This window comes from Astatotilapia calliptera, chromosome 5 (genome assembly GCF_900246225.1).
Source record: "Astatotilapia calliptera chromosome 5, fAstCal1.2, whole genome shotgun sequence".
Classification (NCBI taxonomy): domain Eukaryota; kingdom Metazoa; phylum Chordata; class Actinopteri; order Cichliformes; family Cichlidae; genus Astatotilapia; species Astatotilapia calliptera.
The window spans coordinates 34,847,839-34,868,592 of NC_039306.1; the positions used below are offsets into that span (position 1 = coordinate 34,847,839).

General features: G+C 38.5%; 1 protein-coding gene across 2 annotated transcripts in view; it reads left to right on the forward strand.

The window, feature by feature from the left end:
* hdac11 (histone deacetylase 11) overlaps positions 1–11,223 on the forward strand; it is a 47,788-nt gene extending 36,565 nt beyond the window's left edge. For both annotated transcript variants that reach the window (XM_026169061.1, XM_026169062.1), the window contains exon 11: positions 9,260–11,223. In XM_026169061.1, coding sequence (XP_026024846.1) covers positions 9,260–9,502 — 243 coding nt within the window. In that variant the 3' untranslated portion in view covers positions 9,503–11,223. The remainder of the gene's footprint in view (positions 1–9,259) is intronic.
* The last annotated feature ends 9,531 nt before the right edge of the window (positions 11,224–20,754 follow it).

The following is a 20,754-nucleotide window of genomic DNA, read 5'->3' on the forward strand; positions in this document are numbered from 1 at the left end:
CTATTAAGACTCGACTGTACGCTGTGTTCCTGTTTTCCTCTGAAAACAATAAGTTCCGTTGGAGCAGCCTTTCAACGCCTCTCTCTGTCTCTCGCAAGAAAAGTTGACCCACACAACAAAGTAAAGCTATTTTTCGGCTACGAGCCGACAGGGACCCCGCCGTATTAGTCAGAGGTCCCTTTACTACAGTTCGAAGTCGCGGACCTTCAGTAATAGTAATAAATCACACAGCAATAGTACATTCACGTTGTTGTAAAAAGCATGATAATATATTAAGTAATCCAAAGTATTCAGAATACGTTACTCTCATTGAGTAACGTAACGGAATACGTTACAGGATACATTTTGGGGCATGTATTCTGTATTCTGTAATGGAATACATTTTAAAAGTAACCTTCCCAACACTGGTCATATGCTTTCTCTAGATCAGCAAAGAAGCAATGAAGCTCCTTCCGACCTCTATACTTCTCCATCAACACTCTGAAAGTATACATCGCATCTGCAGTGCTCTTCTGATTGTCATTTCTCTTCTAAACCTAACTTCAACTACTCTTTCCAATAGCTTCATGGTATAGCTCATCAGCTTTATCTCTCTGTACCTTCTGCACATAACCCTTGTTCATGAAAATAGCTGCCAGTACAGTTCTTCTACTCCTCGGGCATCCTGTCAGTCTCCACAATCACGTTAAAAAGTCTGATGAAAATGTCCAGTGCCCTCTGTCCTCGACATCTGGATCCACTCTTCATATCTGCCCTCACTTCCTCCTTACTAATACTCTACACTTTGTGATTCACTAACTGTCCTCCATCTGTCCTCCTCTCTCTCATATTTTCTATTTTAATGAGTTTCACAAAGTGCTCTGTCCAACACACTCTCTTCAGTCTTTAGTACATTTTCATCTCTGTCCTTAATCACCCTAACCAACAACATAATTTCTCTGCCTAATACCTTACCTACCCAACTCCTCCTCATCACCTCTGTTCCCTTCACCTACATGTCCTGTAGGACATATGCACTGACAATGTTTAATATCAGCCCTTTGACTTGCAGCCACAAACTCCTGTCTGACACTCTCTTCACCTCCACAACACTGTTCACATTCTCTTCCTTCAAGCTTACTCCTATTTTGTTTTGCCTCTTATCTATAACATAAGCATTGTACAGTCTGATCTTGGGATGAATTTGCTAGGACAACCACTCCTGGGAAAACTGACTGCTGGACTTAAAGGGTTATATAACTTATATAACCCTTTAAGTCCGTGTCCATGTTAATCGACAGCAACTGGATAGTTGTATATGTCTTTCTTCCTGGGAAATGTGTTAATATACATTTGGATTATCCATATCTGGATGATACTTAACCCTATTAATTCCCATGGAAGCCATAACAATGTACTTTGTTTTTCACACACTGCTTCTGTATTTTGGCTTTATTTTTGTGGTGGTATTTACCTCTTTTTAAAACCAGTTATGTACTGGATATGCGCGCACTGCTAAAAGCAACAATGGAGGACATTTAAAAACCAGAGAAATCCTATAACATATTACTGTTTTATCTGTTCTGACAATATCCATCCGTTTTTGTCAGCTAATCAAAATAAACCATTTATTGCTGTATCTGACCGAGGATGAATATGATACGGCACACTTCCTTTGGTTATATACGCGTTACTTTTTCCATGGTGTCTCATTCTGTCCTCTCCCTCCAGAGCTGCACATATGCAGTCTGTCTGAGCGACCACACAGTTAACAATTAGCAACATTTAACCAAAAATTGGGCTGCATGTGTTCAGAGAACTAATGTTAGTCTGATACCTTTGATATGTTCTGTTTTTTGTTTGTTTGTTTTTTGTGACTATCCCTACAGTGTCACAGATTCAGCTCTGTATTTTAGCACGGAGTAGGGCTGTGCGATATGACCAAAATCTCATATCCTGATGTAAGACATCTATCGTCCGATAACGATATAAATCACAAAAATTTTACATTTTCTGTAAATTCTGTGAATCTCGGGCAGCTTGACTTGCGTGAAGTGTTTCCAGCTGGGCGTGGTGTACCTTGAGTCAAGTGTTTTAACCGATGCATGAAACCAAGGGCGTAGAGTTGGCATGGACGGAAGGGACATGTCCCCACGAATAATTTGATCTCTTCAAGTAAAGAAAAAAAAAAAAAACAGATAGAAAGAAAAAAAAAACGATCTGTCAGCGTCTCATTCACCCAGCGGTGCAGAAAGAGCTAAATTACGTTCTCTACTGGAGTCCTACCTCATGTGACAAATATGGCCAATGTGATTGGCTGTGCCTCTCAGGGAGCTCTGTTTAGTTTTAGCAGCAGCAAGCCTGCGCTGCGAGGACCTGCAAGGAGGAGAGGAGGATGGCAGCAAAAAGGAAGAACCTGGATATAAGAAAGTGTTTTTCAAAGAAACCTGTAAGTCACTTAAAGCCAAGTTAACTCATAAAATGTGTCCGTCACAATAACGTTACAGGCTATGCTAGGCTTTGGCCCACATCAGTCTAAAACTGTATGTAACCACGAATAACGTTTTTTGGAAACTAACTGCACAACATGCAGCACTATTAGTTATCTCAGTCTCAGAGCAGCATTTCTATTTTTGATTGAAGGTGTCAGAGAAAACAGCAGCCTCGAGCAAGCCAGGATATTAGTTTACAGAGGCTGTTAGAATTATATGTCTAACGTTAAAATGTTGGAGACACAATAATTTCATCCTAATGGTAATGATAATTTCATAGGGTTAATTTTTGAGACAAAATATCACAAAGTAGTCATGATTTTGCAAATATTCCACCTCGTAGTGCAGTTTGCACAAATTGTTTTTAAAATGCACTCACACTACAAACATTACTGATGAGTCTAGATCTGCACAAACTGACAGAAACACTGAAGCAGCTACACATTTTAGTCTTATTGTCATGTATGTCCTATTTGTCAGGTGACAGGCGAACCAACACAAAGCTCAGAGATCAATGGTGATACAAGATCACAGGTGAAATTGGCTGATGACCTGTTGGTTCATGACTGTATTTGAAGCACATGTGTGACTGCATGTATTTGGAATGTCTTACTGTTATTTATCAGGTGACAGAGGCAGCTCTGCCGTGTTGTAGCTCGGACAGAGGTGAAGAGGCGAGGTCACGGGTGACTGACTGATGTTTTGGTGCTATAGATTAACGAGAGGAGCAGGCATGTGTTTGGCTCTTTCACATAGTGGACATTGAGTTGTTGTGTGGGACACCAGTAGTCCATGTCTGTTGCTGTAACAGTAGTTCATGTTGAGAATAAAAAATCCCAGCTCACTGAGTTGATAGGAGCAATAGTGCCTAAAATGTTGCATAATTTTGCTGAGAGATCTTTTACTTTGTGGTAATCTTAGACGAGTAGTTTTATGGACAAAAGCCACCAGGTCATTCAGTGTTCCCTTAGTGCTAATGTATAAGAGATGTTGGTGTACTATAACTGAACCAATGTTGTGAAGTCCTTAAAGTCATATTCTTTTATTGTCTTAACTGTATTTGAAGCTATTTTTATTTTTGTATGATACTTGATTTATATGGATTATGGCTGAAGTAAACTAAAGCCTAAAATACTTAGTCATTTGCCTAATAGTAATTTAACATTATATAATTCACTTATAAAACTACGAATTGTAATTTTAAATGGTTTAAAAGCATGTAGAATAGCATATGTAGGCCAGAATATTTCTCCTTTTATCAAGAAGCAAAGACAAAAAGGAAAAAAAAAAGAAACAGGCAGCATTCGGTGGTTGAATCATCCGTCCCCACCAATGCCTAAACCAAATCTACGCCCTTGCATGAAACGATACATTTTTAGACATAAGTTGTAACGGCCGCCGTTTTCTTTGTATTTGTTACACGGCGTGCTGCGGGGAAAAGCCTGTTCTAACGTTTGAGTCTAAGGTTTATGTTTTAGCACCTGGCGGCTCTTTTTTAATTCTCACCCGTAAATAATCTGCTCTTTCACGTGATTCAGTTTATTTTGAAAAGTCTCAACAGGATCTTGAGCTTTATTGTGAAAGGTTTATGTGGAAAATAAACAAGCGGACATGCGATGGTTTTACCGTTGTTGTTGCTAGGGACAACGCATAAAAACAGGCGCTTGTCCATCTGTAGTGTGGTTATATTAAATATAAGAGAAAGAGAGAACTTTAAGGAATTAATAGAACCACTACAGTGACCATCAAAACCATGAAAAAATATTGCCGTACACAGTTTATTTTGCGACACCACGAAACAAACGATAGCGTAAAATGAAACGATAGACGTTTTTATATCGTCATCTGATATATATTGTTATATCGAACAGCCCTAGCACTGAGGTCATAACATTGAGTTTTACTGAACTATATGTTTTTATATTTAGCCCTGCTTCTAATACTTACCTCACATCCAGGTTTATTACTTTAGCGGTGTGGTCAATGTCCTGTACCCAATATTTATTGTAGTATGTAGTTTATAAACAGGAAGTATAAATACAGTGCAGTCTTGTAAGAACTTCACCACCTATGACTAGGTCAGGGGTCGGCAACCCGCGGCTGAATAAAGAGCATGCGGCTCTTTAGTCTTTATTTTGCGGCTCCGGGTGGTTTGGGAAAATAAGTTAGAAGTATTTAGCTGAAGTGTATTTTATTTGTGTTTAGTTCTTTTTTTAACTTGTAGTTCTAAATTGGAAGATTATTGTGATTTTGAAATATAAAAATAAAATTATATCTTATTATTTTTTCATCACTCAAAATAAGCGTCACACTCGCGGAAGCCGGTTTACCCGCCGAAACGCCGTGCATTTATCGAGACTTTCATCCCCAGGTAGGCCAATTATGGATCTTCGGATCCACATTATGTCAGCAGCTGTTCTCCAGCTGAACTATGTTAAAAACAAACACCGGTCACGCCTCACAGACGACAGCTTACAGTCCTGCGTAAAGATGAAAGCCCCGTTTTGCAGACGCTGTGCGCAGAGGTTCGGGACCATAAGTCTTATTGTAAACATATCACGAGAAACCCGACGATGTTTCCATGAACACGCTTTTCAGCATCTCTTTATTGACCACTTTTCACACGGTTGCTGTACGCATACAGCCGGCTGTAGCTTTTCAGCTCACAGCCCGACACACACCAACACAACAGCAGAGACTTTAAGGCAGCGAGGCGTGATTGCGGGTCCCGCTCAGGTGCGTCCGCAGACCACGCCCCGCCACACACATTAACCAGGTAAAATACATATTTAGGCAGAATTTTGCAAATATCTTTTTTTTTTTTTTAGCAGCATGGAGCTTTTTTTCCAATTACTTTTTAAAAGTCAGGTCAAGGCTCCAAAAGCCCAAAGGAGATATAAGGGTGGCTCACGACAGTTTTTGTTTGCTACATGGATCATTTTAGTTCAGCTTTCCTTTTGTCATATTTCTTTAAGAGTTCAAAATGTGTTAATTACATAAATAAAATGTAATTTTCTCTGTAGCACTTCATGGATCTCATAAGCAACACACTGTAGTTGCTTTTTACTTTTAAAAAGCAGTTAAAAACTTTTCTGTTCAAACAAGCCTTTTGTTGATCTACGCATTTTATATTCTTTACATTATTTACATTTGATCTTTTACATTGTGTATAATGTCTATTGATTGTATTGTTTATTTTAATATTTGTGTACAGCACTTTGTAAGTGCCTGTCTGTGAAAAGCGCTTAATAAATAAACTTTACTTACTTACTTTAGTTGTTCACACAAAGCATAAAGGTAAAAAAAAACCAATATATACAGTGTTATCTTCATTTTAGATTTCAAAAAGTATTTGCAGCTCCCAGTGTTTTCTTTTGTGTGGAAACCGGGTCCAAGTGGCTCTTTGGGTGTTAAAGGTTGCAGACCCCTGGACTAGGCAGTCAGAGGATGATCAAACATTTGTCAGTGCTGGAAAAATGTATAAAGGTAAAGTTGATATGAAAGTTGAAATGTGTCATAGGTATACATGATGAATCGGGCACTGAGTAGGGATAGCTGATTCTGGAAGTGTTTTTAATTACTGTAAAAAGCTTAAATGTATGGAAGTGTGTTTATTGAAATCCCCAAAAGAGAAAACAGTGTCTGGTAATAATGTGACACATACGCTCAGCTCCTGTTGCCATGGAGAAGAGCCTAGGCAGAGAAAAATCTCTGTAGCTGTAGTAAATCTAGACCACATCATTGTTTCAGCTGGGGCCAAATCACTTCACCACAGCTGCTGAATTCATTCCTCACCTTAATCCTATAATAACATGTCTACAAAACATAATCGCTGGGCCTGCCCCAAAACTCATGTTTGTGACATTTGGAAGTTTTCAAATGTTTGCTTCGGTGACAGAGTGGTTCTCTGGAGGTTTATCAGAGCTCAGTGGGAGACATTTCTTTTAATGAGGACGACCTGCAGCTCAAAAGTCAATGCAAAACAGAGAATGAATGAAGCAGTTAAAAGATGTGAGGGTTAAAGCTAATAATCATATTCATCTGGGCGCAGCGTTTCTGTGTATCCCACAGTTTCTTAGAACCAGTTGCATGTAATTGGCAGCTGGATGCTCTATCAGATGATTTTGGGACATTAGAGGACACACAGTGTTAAAAGTCTTTAGGCTCATAATCTTACGTTGTATTATTATGTCTTATTCAGACATTGCTTATCAGACGAACTGTGTAGGTTTCTTTATTAAATAAATAATAATAGCTCTAAACAGCTTTCCTATCCACCACAACTAAGCAAAAGCATGGTTGGGTTTGACACAATTAGGACAACATTCATTGGATACACTACGCAACTTGGAGGTGCAAATTTTTATACAGATTTCAGCCTCAAATATTTAAGTGTTACTTGCTCTCCCACCATCGGTCCTGTACACTGCCAGCCGGGATTATTAGCTGAGACAACCATGACTTGGAGGGAAAACATCAGGATGTGATTAATTTGGGAACAAAAAACAATGAAGATTCAAGTTACTAAGATTTATTAAGGTCACTGAAACCAGTATATAAATTACAAGATGCAAAAACAAAAGGAAAGAAAGAAATTAAATATCTGATGTCATAGAATTTCAACAGCTTTCGTTTGTTTGTTAGACTGATTTTGGTTTAAAATGGGAAACATACAAACTGTCTTATATGTGAGAAAAATGCGCCACTCAGTTCCTTCTCTCAAACAGGGTTTTCATTGAGCCTGGATAGTCAGAAGTGACTCTGAGTATGCACCACATTTCACTGAATCGAGTCTCTACTAAATATGCTTGACTATGCTGGCAGTTTAAGTGAGTGGGGTGAAGACAAGACTCAAGACTGGGCCTAGTCTGCTTTATTTATTTAAAATAACAATTATGTTTTGGTAGACTGAAGCACACATCAAAGAATGAGAGCACGCTGTAGCTGCAGCTGATCACTGAGTATTGTACTTCATTTTGGCAGTCAGCAATTTGAATTCATGTGCTTGATATTCGTTACATAGTGTATTAACTTTCCTAGAACCATTTCATTAGTGTATATCATTAAATGTATGTACAGAGACTTGTATAACTGTAAATCATTTGTTTTCACCACAATCAATTTTAAATGCAGATGGAAGCCTTACTAATTTCCTCTAATTACTGAAATAAAAAACACTGTGTCAAGCATGTTTATTCAGTGCTAACTGGTTCATTATTTCTCCTGTCAGACCAGTATCAAGTGGTGTTTGAATGTGCGTGGGTGTAGACAGCAAGTGATTAATCATTAATTAAAAACACGTTTTGGATAGACTGCATGTATTTGCATTTGTTGGAGCGCTTGCATTAAGTCATATTAGAGTAAATGGGGGGCCCGAGATACAAAACCAGCTGTTAACTGCTGTGCAGCTGTGTGAAGTTGAGCCGTGTAGCCTGAATCTAAGGTTTCACTGAAATGTATTTTGAAGCAAAGTAGTATTAACATGGTTAATAGATGGTTAAACATTAAAGTCATTTGTATGTTTGTCACTTGCACACCAGGATGTCAACAGTTGGCTTTTGAGTCCCACAATTTGAAGTTTTAGCGTTGGTGTTTTGGCTGCTAACATTAGCTAGTTAGCAGATGCATTCATAAATGGTGTGGGTGGCACCAATTAGTCAGTATCTATATAAAGAAGAATTGAATTGAATGTCCAGGTGGGAGGCCAAAACAGGGTTTTACTTTTCTTGTAACACATTGTTACAGAATTTGTTGTTTTGGCATTGGAGACCCCAGCATCTGTTCGCTTCCTTGTGTTCATTTTGCCTTTATGAATTTGCTATCTAACTATTGGAAAAAACCTGTGAAAAAAATGATATGCCCCTGATCCAGGGCCTGTTTAATAGTTTTTGATTTAAGATCTGGGTTTGCTAGTATCTTTTAAGTTAGGCCTTGTGTACTGTAAGGTATTTAATGTTATGGATGAGGTAAATCTGTTTGGTGCAATGCAGATGTTCTTTTGTGTTGAACTATAACATGCCCAGGCCTATGATTCCAGCCCATTCGTGTCTAATATTGAATGAATCTGCACTGCTTTAGTAGCAGGAAAGAAAAATGTGTAACTGGCAGGCTCAGCTGAATCAGGCCACATGGGCTCTTCATGTAACTAATTTATCAGGAAATTTCAAATTGTACTGAGAGCTGGTCAAAATGAGCCAAATTGGAATTTATTACTTACTGTGCAGAGATTTCCAGCCAGTGATCCTGTGAATCCCAGAAAGTAATTGGCGCAAATAAGGTAAATGTGCAGGATGTGTTAGTTGTGGTGGCACGCTCTTGTATGTTGCAGACCTATTTTGTTCATTTAAACTGGTAAATGTCCTTTAAAAAAAAAAAAGCAGCGTGCAGCTTAAATAATTATTATTTGAAGTTCTGGCTGAACATGTGTTTCTGCCATGCTTAATAATGTTCCAAATCACTCAGTGTTTTAACAGATGTTCCATAATAAATGACAGTGTTGACACAAACTATTGACTGTTTGAATCCCTCCACAGACATGCATGTGTGCTTCTTCCTCTAGCTGTTCCAGAGCTCAGTAACTCAGTGTAGTGGATTTCATGACTTTGTCCTTGGGTTCAGATCAGGACTCTGGACTAGACATGTCGATGTTATCAGCATGTTCTATCAAATCTTTTATCAATGAGATGCAGAGATGAGAAAAGAAGTCCAGAGAATCCAGAGAAGGTAGTGCTTGAAAGCATAGACAGGCTGCCTCTTCTTCTAACTTTCTTCTCCTTCTTCTCTGCCAGGGCATTATAAAGAGAGATGAGCTCGTGTTCAGGGCTGCGAAGCGTCGGGGGATCCCCGTACTCATGATGACATCCGGAGGATATCAGAAGAAAACAGCCCGCATAATCGCAGACTCCATCCTCAACCTGCACCGGCAAGGTCTAATAGAAGGCAACGCGGCGGAAGGAGAGGGATCGACACCGCTGACGACCCACATGACGCCCACCTCTGGATCGGCAGGGTCAACATCCACAGCTGTCTGAGGAGCCTTAATCCTGGAGCTAACACTAAGATACCTGACTTTAAAGCACTAAGTAACTTTATATTGTGCTGTGATCGTGTGACAGCTGTTGCAACATTCAACACTTGTCTAAACTCAGATTATGTAACAAGAAGTTTGCACATGTACACTTAAATATTCATAAGCTTTGGTAACATTTTCACATTTGTTATGCGCAGGTTGACACGTACTCAAAGGGAATAATCATTCCGAGGGAAAAAGCTGTCTTTAAACAACCGTGTTTTCACAGCTACGACTTTCATATGGCACAAAAGAGCTTTTTAAATGTTTAATCAGTAGGAGAGTTATGGGTTTTATGTGTAATGTGTGATCAGCATTTTGGCTAAAGGTAATCTTTAATCTCAGGAAATGCAAAACTAATAATAGCATATGAAGCATATGCTATATTAAGGCTTGATGTACTTAAATAATATACTTCCAATGTATGTGTAAATAATGTCTCAAGTTATAAATATAAAACATATATAATATAAAAACAAACATAACCGCACATGAAAGTGTAATTATCTTAATCAGAAGTAATCGTTGGGTGAATTTTAACATTGAAAGAAGATCAAATCTATATATATAAGTGACTAGTGTCTTAATTGAGATGAGTTTTGTGCTTTGAATCCAATCTAATATGTACAGTTAATGTTTAAAGTTATTGCAGGTACTAATTGTCCCTGTAATTGGAAAGATTTGAGACACTAAAACTTTTGACTGAGCACTTTAACTGCTGAAACTCACGTCCCCCAACGTTTTAGACTCCTGAAATTCAGTCTGCTTCTTCCAGCATGTCTAGATTTAAGTCTAAAACCCAGAGTGTTCAGTGATTAATGAGAAAGCCTGTACAGCAGGGTTTCCAGTGGCTTTCACTTTTGATTGGTTGTTTATAGTTAGACACAGAGCTTCCCTAATGATGTTTACACATGTCGAAACTTTGTAAAAGGAGCCACAAAAACACTCAGATCAATATGATTAATGCAGCAGCTGAAACAAAATCACCGCTTCCAAACGATACTAAAGACATCGTCTGACACAGACTGAATACAAGCTGTGTGCTGGGGTGTAATGATCACTACGACATTTTACTATCAATCTCTGCCTAAAACATGCACGAACTGAGGTCACAGTGCATCACCAGCCTTTCTGTGAAATACTGGCATTGTCCTTCTTTGCTAATATAAGCTGATATCATATGACAGGGCATAGTGGTGGTCCCACGTGAACCTACACTGCAAAAACCCACCTCCTTAATACTAGATAAATACACTTATTTTTGGTGAAGATTTGCTTAAAACAAGTGAAATTATCTGCCAGTGGGGTAAGTTATTTTTTCTTATTAAGATTTCTTGAAACAAGAACAATATCTAAATTTAAATAAAGCTAAAAAATAAGTCTTTTACACTTATTCCAGGGAACAAATCAGAACATTGAAACTTAAAATAAGCTTTAACCACTTATTCTAGGGAACAATTAGATCGTTAAATCTTAAAATAAGCCTTACACACTTATTCCAGGCAACCAATCATGGCAATTGAAACCTAAAATAAGCTTTAACCACTTGTTCTAAGCAAAATGTTGAGGAAAATAGGCATAAAACACTTATTCTAAGGAACAAATCAAGGCAAATAATCTAAAAAACTAGTACATTAAATCATTTTAAATAAGTCTTCTCATCAGAAATTGATGCTTCTTTCCTGTGTGACAAAAAATAGGAGACAGATGTTTGTTTGTTGTTTGTTTGTTTTTTAAGTTAATTCCCAATTAAACTGTTTTATTGCTAACTACATTGCTGCCTGTATTATTGTTGAAGTCCTAAACGTCACCTTTAAAGTGTTTGTGCTAATAACATCATGTACAGTCAGACAGGCATGGAGAACAGCACTGAGAGGCTTTGAACAGATCACATAGTTCAATTCAACATATAATGCTTTAAGAATGCACAAGCATCTACTTAAAATCTATTTAATTTATCATCTGTGATATTATTATGTACAAGTCCAATGTATTTTGTTCATCTCCCTTAAATAAACAGGCAGCCTTAAAGTATTCATATACAAATACACATATAAATGTGTGAACTATCTCAGTGGCTGATAGTGCTCCACAGGCCTCAGTGTGAGCTTGAAGACATTTATAATGTTTAAGTAGTTTAATGTGCAGGTGCTGAAGATAAACACATTTTGAATGAAAGCTGGGGAACTTTGGTAGCACAGAAACAAGTGGCTATTCTTTGTGACCATATGGATCACTCATATTACCATTATTTCAAATACTCAAAAAAGCTGGGGTCCAGGGTATAATTGGCCGTTTTTGACTACTTTTGATTTGGCCTCTAAATTTTACCTTTAAAAACTTTATCTTGCCAATCTGTTATTTTCTCATTTTGACAAACTGTATCAGCACAATTTATCTAAATACAGACCAAATTTTACAAGTAGAAAGTGATATTTTTGACTGTAAAAACCACAAGCATGTTTAACGAATCGTTTTCATAACTTAAATTGCAAATAGAAATTGTACATTTTTAAAAAGTTATATGGTACTATTTACCTAAAAATGCAGCCAAGGCTCAGACGTTTTTTATATAACCATTTCAAACTATTTACAGAACAATCAGCTGTTCTGCATCAAATAAGAAGGCACAAAAATTATTTATGCAACTCCAAAAATAGTTTGTGTCCACTATAACACAGATGAGAACAGCACAGGGATAAACCTGCAGGTCTGACAGCATCTGTGTCACTCAGCGTTTACACTGCAATCTGCCTTTGGTGGCTTTTTTGCAGCAACTGTGACGATCACTAGTAGAACTGACACACAAAACAACAACTACACTACACACTAACTTGAGACTCCAAACACAGTAAACCTCACAAATTTCTCATGTATCAAAACTGTCTCGCTCTCTCTTTCGCTCACTCCTAAAACTTCCCCCTCTTCCCAAACAACCAAATGCCACATGTTGCCATATCATTTTTTTGATTGGTCGACGTGGTACATTTTTCCACCAATAGGGAAGGAGTGTTTTTTTCTTTTTTCACCAATGACTGTTGCTTTTCACTCACAAGCAAAGCGTGTTTGCTAGCGCTCTCCTTAGAAAACGCTGTTTTTTCCGTTTCTTTCCAGAGTAAACGCCACTGTTTTATTAAAAACAAAAAACACCGGTTTTACGTGGCCTACACAATTTAAACACTGGTATATAGTTTGAAGTTCGCACGTTCGACCCAAGTTGAAATGGAGACTCTGGGTCCGTCGACCCCAGAGGTTAACCAGAAAGCCTTAAGTTAGCTAGTTATGTATCAGGCTAATGTTTAAAGCTTTCACTTGAGTAAATTAACTCATATCACTGCTAAGTAATGTTAGCTAAGTTCACAGCATATTCCATAATAGCGCTGCCATACTGCATCACACTCAGTGCATTTCAATCATTTCTCCAGCGAGTTTGATAGCTAGCAAAATAATAATCATAATTTTTTTTAAATAGCATGTGGAACGTACACGTACTGGAAAATTATTTACTAGGACTCACCTATCATGCGACTGGAGAGCGCAAACTCCGCCATTGTTGTTTTCCATCAAACACTCATTAAAACAGCAACCTACAGATACAGTACGTTAGCGCACTCATCCCCGACTGTCCGAGGGAGGGGCGGGGTCACACGTTGAAACAGACAGAGATCGAGATCTCGCAAAACAAACTCGGGATCTTGCAAAACTTTTGCAAGATCTCGCAAAACAAACTCGGTATCTCGCAAAACAAACTCACAAAAGTTGAATTCCAACAATGGCGGCAGCTACTTAGTTGTAATATTACTCTTTCTGGATCATAAAATACACTTTTAAGATATTTTGAGGCGTGAATGTAGTTGTGTAAATGTCAGATATCTGCTCGGTTTACAAGACATCACATATTTGCAAAAGTGCTCCGATGTTTTCGGAGATCTGACATCAACCATCTCGAAGCTAACGGGAGGTCGAGACCTACTACATCCGGGAGGAACACCGCTTTCCCGGCACATCGTGCCTGGACCTCCCGGTCGGCTTCGAGCTGGCGGCTAAAACTTTTGCGAGATCCCGAGTTTGTTTTGCGAGATCTCACAAAACTTTTTTTTCTCCAATGTCCCCTGCGGGGCTCCGTACTAAACCAGTTAGCTACTCAACATATAAAATGTAATAAAAAGAGCATTTGCAATTTTAAACAGAATTTGCAGAACAGATGTGTTTAAAGAAAGAAAGTACTCTGTATTACATTAATAAGAATTTAAAAAAAAAAGAATTCAAGTGTAAATTGCAACTTCAAAGCTATCAAGTCCAAAACCTTCCAACACAGACCTAATCTTGCTCAAACAGCTCTACGTTTCAATAAAAATTTCTACAGCCTGCCATGACTTTTTTGTATGAGCCTGTGGTGTCTTGCTCATGGATTTTGTCCTTTAACACTTCAGTCTGAATGACAGACAGAAGCGTTGCCACACATTTAGGATAGGTCAGATGCAGGGTGTAGTAGTATGCCATAAGATACAGCAAACCTTCTCCAAGGTCATCTGTGGCAAATGTGGTGATGGGAGTGGTTCCAACTGCAATAAGACAACGGGACCCTTCTAAGAGCAGAACAGGGCTGACGCTGGATCTTCTGTTGGCAAAAAGAAAAACAAAGAAAATTTTACAATGTACGGAGAAACTCCAAAGCTATCAGGGTCGTTCAAATACTTAACCACAAGTATGTATTAGACTTAGACTTCACTTTATTGATCCCTTTGGGGTGCACCCTTGGGGTGATATATGAATGATGACAACCATAGATCAGATGTGCTACAGACCATATTAAAGTTATTTTTCTTTAGATTGACAAATACTGTATAGAAATTCCCTAATATTCATGCCATTGAAAAATGTAATAAATTCTGCCTCATCACCGTTAGGATTATGTCTTTACACACTTTAGGAAATGACAAAGGTACTGCACCTGTGATAGTTAAATATGTAATTATTTCCATTTTGTTTTTAATTTCTTTATGATTTTCTTTATTATTTTTATTGAAATTTTTGATCTATCAGTATTTGTGCCATTTCAGATTTCTGCACACTTTTCCAAATATAAACTACATTGTTGGAGGACTTGGCATGGATAAAAAGGCCATATGCCAAATAATCTGTTAAAGTGAAGGCTTTAGGGGCATTATTTGATAACAAATGTGAAGAAACCCAGACCTGAAGGACATGAATCAGTGCTTCACTGGCATGTCCCATCTTCTTGGGTGGTGCAGCTCATGATGGGAAGAGAGTTGGTAGTGCTCTGAACAGGGCTATGTTTAAACAGAAGAGGAAAGAAAGAACTAAATCAACTTTCAGTTGAATATTCAATATTATAGCCATAATTGTAATGTTTCACTTACAACTGTCGTCACCAGAACTGCTCCTTGGTGGCAAAAGCATGTTTGATCCACCACTTGAATCTGCATCATAATCTTCTCCCTGGTCGCATGGTGAGATATCCATGAGACGCCTTTTCTTTAGTTTCATCCTAAATAAGAAAACAAAAATAGTTATATTACAGGAGTCCTAAACAAAATGTGTCGTGCTAGGTGTTTTTAAATCGAAAGTGGCAAAACTTGCCTCTTTGTGAACTTGAGCCCACAACTGTTTCCTCCTCATAAAATGTTCAGGCCCTGGAAGCAGGTCCCTTAAATCGCCCCTACTGAGGGTGTGGAGCAAGACCTCATCTATGTTGGCAGCTGTAAATAAAAGTCAGTAACTTTCAGAAATGTCAAAGTTGTACATCTCTTTAAATGTATACATGTCACTGTCCAAAAAAGGAAACAATTCCAAATGGTCATTTTGTCAAATACATTTTATATGTAATTTAAATATTTTATTGATTTGACAACATAAAACTGATTCTATGTAGGATCACTGTCAGTGTGTGCAACACAAAATTAATTTAGACATTAATTTGCATAAATATGCATATGCTTGGCCTATCATTTAGAACCGAAAGGTTGCAATCATCCAAACCTTCCATGATTTTCTGGTGTAGCTTTTGTCAGAACTTTTCCCTGAGGACAGAAAAACATATGTTTGGGTCAAAAGAAAAACTGAGTCAAGACACCACCTGCCATGGATCCAAAGTCTATGCAATCAGACACCTGGATAAGGTGCAAAAGACAGACTAAGTAGAGCCCGTGTTAATTCCATGGTTAAGTATTATAAAATTGCTCACTTAAAATTTATGACAAGGCTATTCCAAACTAGTTTTCAAACTAAAACTAATAGTGCCCAACTGCTTGTCAAATCATTCAACAAATGATCAAAGCTCAGATTAGGCCACTTCATCCATAAGAAAAAAAGTTACCTCAGTTCAGCAAGGTTAAAGTGACCTGATTTATATTAATAGTTTACAACATAAATAATTGGAAGTAGGTTCACATCTCCAACTTACAATAGTTTATATGATTAATCATAATCTGTCGGAAATGAATCTTAAATCTATAGGTAAAGATGTCATTCATAAATGTGCAGTATTTTATTCATTTAAATTATTATTATTATTCATTATTTATTTTATTCAGTCATTCACACACACACATTCACACACTGGTGATGGCGCTAAAGCGTAGCCACAGCCACCCTGGGGTGCACTGACAGAGGCAAGGCTGCCGGACACTGGCGCCACTGGGCCCTCTGACCAGCACCAGTAGGCAACGGGTGAAGTGTCTTGCCCAAGGACACAACGACCGAGACTGTCGGAGCTGGGGCTCAAACCGGCAACCTTCCGATTACAAGACAAACGCCCAACTCTTGAGCCACGATCGCCCCGAAATAAATGTAAAATGGTTCATTTTTAGATTTACAGACTAAGAAAAATAAGTAATATATACTTGAAACAAGTCTAATCATCTCACACATGAGACTGGAAACTAGCTTGTAATGTTCAAAACAAGATGGACTGGCTAAATTTAAGACAATAAATCTGTTTTATTTTATTGTTTTATTTTTTGTACCTTTTAACATTTCACAAAGTAAACTTGTTTTGTATTATGAACACATGTTTTTGTTGGCTGGTTAGAGGCTGGTCACACCAAAAGTCTTAGAAAGACCAAAACCTGAGGTTGATAAAGCCGCACAACCAAATACTGAAAAGTCTCCTGTGGCACAACCACCAAAGGAAATGGTTGTGAAACCAAAGAAACAAAAAAAGCAAAAACAGAAAAGAGTGGCTGAAGAACCAAGAAGACCAATTACTCGGGCTCTTCTTGAAGCTCAAAACAGCATGGGTGATGGAGCAAACCCGGAAAAAGAAGAAATGCAAAAAAACACTGAAGCCACTTCTGAAAAAGAAAAGGCTGAATCCCTCCCCATTTCAAATGCAAAGGAGGACATGGAGAGAGAGGGAAATGGGAAGAACCTCAGCAGACCAAACCCTGGGCCTAATGGAGGGACTTGCTAATATCAACCCATTCCCACATTTAGACCCCCGTTTAATCCCTGGCACGAGATTGCTGCTCTCAGACACCAACTGGAAGCCTCCCAATACCATCAGAACAACCTTTACTGGAAAATGGTAGGTGCAAACAAGAGGGCCTCTTATCACCAGTTTCAGGTGAACAAGCTTCATGAACAAATTCACGAGAACAAGCGAAATCATGAGGAAATGATTAAAGACCTCTTAGAGCAGCTGGAAGAGGCTTCTGGTAATAAGCCCAATGACATCAGTGAGACAGACACTCTCGCAAATGACAATGAAGCTATTGTCATATTGGATGAGGTGATGGTTACCCTGCAGGACCAAATCAGCCACCCTACCACAGAGCAGTGTGTGGAGTCTGCCACTCCAACCACAGAGGCTTCACACACTGACTCTGTAGGACTGAAGTCCTCTAAGGAGGCTGAATTTGAGCTCAAATGTAGGATTCAGCAAGAGCAGATTAAGATGCTCCATAAACAGCTCCTAGCAGCTCAAAATCAGCTTGAAGAGCAGGCCGTTAAACATAGGCAGGAGCAGGAGACACTCAACCTGGAAATCAGTGACCTGAAATCCCAGCTCTGCCCCAACAAGGCCCTTCATGATTTGAAGGTAGAGTCTCTTGAGCGAGAGCTGAGAGAGGCCAAAGCTTCCTCCCTTAAAATCCCACAGCAGCACAAAGAACAAAATTCCACTGCTGCAAATGAAATGCTCAAACGTGAGCCTCTGAAAGAAAACGAGACTGGAGAACAGGAGAAGATGGAAAAAGAGGACTCACTGCCATCCACTGCAATGTCTCTGCAGGAGCCTCAGAAAGAAAAAGACACCACAGAACAACAGAAGATAGAAAAAGAAGAGTCAGCTGCATTCTCTGTACAGGAATCTTTGCAAAGTCTACAAGACAAACAGAAAATGCTCAATGTCAAGGTGGCTGAACTCGAGACTGAAGTTAAGAGCCTGCCAGAGACTCCGCCAAGTAAGAAGAAGAACAAGAAGAAGCGGAACTGTGTGCGTCCCCAATTTCACCTAATTGGTCTCAACATCACGTCCTAAAAATCATATTTATATACAACTAAATTGTCAGTGAACATTTGAACCCCTCTCGGTCGAGACAGAAGGCCACCCCTTCCTGAGCCTGGTTCTGTCAGAGGTTTCTCCCCATTAAGAGGGAGTTTTTCCTCTCCACTGTCGCCAAGTGCTTGCTCATAGGGGATTTGGGGGCTTTTTTTAACACCAACCACTGATAAGCTCACTGACATCAAATTTAAGACTCAGCAAATATGGAAAAGGATCATTCGTCATCAAGTGAGGAAGCATCCATTTAAAACATGTTTGCTGAGGCATATTTAGTTGTATATAAATATGATTTCTGTCACACTAAGGCCAATCACAGACTAATTTGGACAATTGGTAAAAAAAAAAAAAATTAGAAAAATTGAAAAAAAAGTAGTTGTGTCATTGTTTCATGTAGATTTCAAATAACATGCCATTTTATGTCAGCATATTTCTGTTACATTTGTAGTGCTCATGGTCTTATATTCTTATGATCCTGTTTATTTGATGAGTATATCCTTCTGCCTTACTTCACATATTTACTGCTGCTTGGCTAGCTTTAGTCACGGTAGCATCAGCACGGGTAGAAACATCAGAGACATCACATGTAGCTTGTGTTTATTCTCAGAGTGACATCTGATTTAAAAGCAGGCAGCAAAGCACTGAGCAGCATATCAGTCAGCACAGAAAACAAGTGCCATAAATGTCATCAATTAGGCTGGAATAATTTGTTTCTAGTGGCTTCTATTGTAAGTGCTTTGCATTTCAGCATGACATCCTGTATGTGTCCTACACTGAGGACACTTGAAGCTGTATACATATTCTTAAATCTGATGTACACTGATGCATACATCAGTGTTGGCTGTGGAATCATTTAACATTCATTTTATTTTGGGTGTCTCATGTTTTTGGCATTGCAATGATGTATTTGTTCATGTACATATAGGAGAATTTAAAGTTGCTATTTTTTATATGTACAGTTTTGTGTGTGTCCATCTACCCCAAATCAAAAGACAAACATCAATGGAAAACATTTTGTGAGCACTTTATAATTGGCCTTGCAGCTATGATGGCCACATTGCAAATACTGGTTACCGCTGGTGTCGGTATAGCTAAAGCTAGTTAACCAGCTACATGTATTTAAAACATCAACAGACACGTGGCCATAAATGCTGTGTGAATGTGAAATCCACCCAAGCATCCCACTATGGTAAACAACTTTTTTCACTTAGCATTACAAAAATGGCTTTCAACTTTTTACATCCACCAGGTCACTGGCAACCTATCTGAGGCTGCTTTAGGCAGAAAGGTGAAAATGTGGTGCTCTCCCCGAAACATATTAGGATTACAGGACTGAGCCAAAGCTTGGGCACTGCAGCGACAGCTTTGACTCATCCACCCACATCAAATTATGAACTCACTCTGAACCCTCCTCTCTCATTCATACTAAATGAACACTCCTGGTTGCAACTGTCAAAACCACATTAGGTACAATGCATGCTTTAAGTGTTAAATTCAGAGTAATTTGATTGATTGAACAAGTACAAAAACGTAGGTATTCGCACTTACACAGTAAATGTTGCCCTATATGTTGGGATGCCTTTTTCTGGAATATTAAATAGTTTCCTCCCACAGGCCAAAGACATGCATGTTCAGTTGAATGGTAACTAAACTGGTCGTAGGGTAGTTGTGCAGTTGTCCCTCAGTGTTAACCATGTGGTGGATTTGGGACCAATCACCTTTCACCCTATAGTGAACAGGCATTGGCTACAGCCAAGCTACAACCCTGTTTTGAATGTGTATTTAAAAAATGGATGGAAATAATTATCAAAAAAGAAAACCTTAAACCCCTTGTACTAATTCATTTCTGCTGTTGAGGCTACAGTTTGGATTTGGCTTCAGATTATTAAGTGTGAAAATACTTTCCCCATTTGGCCCAGTAACATACAATGAAAGCATGTTTAAGTGTTTAATAACAGCAGACAAGGGTTCTGCAATATCACCGTGAAGGTGGTACGAGGGTTTTAATCCTAGTGTTTGTCATTGCATTCAGTTGTTCTTTGCTATTTGTGGCTGATTAGACCTGAAGTGGCTGTAATCTTCATGTTTGTTGTTTGCCATTGCTACAGCTGTACTCTGAAAGTTTATGGCTGTAATGCAGACTTGCAGTTATTTGAAAGATTCAAAGGTGCATCTTTGAACAGCGTGAAAGCCGTATTGGGGTACTTATCCTGGAAGCTGTTTGGAAACACTCAAAACCAAACTGAAAGGCGGGCCATAGTGGTGTCTGTGCTAATTAGTTAAAGCCTTTGATCTGGCATGCTGCTTTTGAATGCAGCTAAAAGGTTTAGTGCAGTCTACCTTTAATTAGGACTATGAAAGTGTTGCTGTTGGAGGTTTGTTCTTAATACACAATGCCATCACAGCTCGTCAGAGCCTTTCTGTGTCAGCCAGTTTTTATTACTGAATCTTATGTGCCAAAATAGAACTTAAAAGCTGTACTGTATGTTTTTGCTGTGTGTAAACACTGAAAATTCCTTCTATGCATTTATCATGACATGAATAAATTCTATAACAACCAATGAGGTTCTTTTCCATGTTTTAAACCTTAAATTAATTCTTCATCTATTAAAATGATCATATTCCACATGACTGTTGTGCAAAGGAGGTCATATAATTTTACATTACTGACTAAATGTCCTGGTACAGGT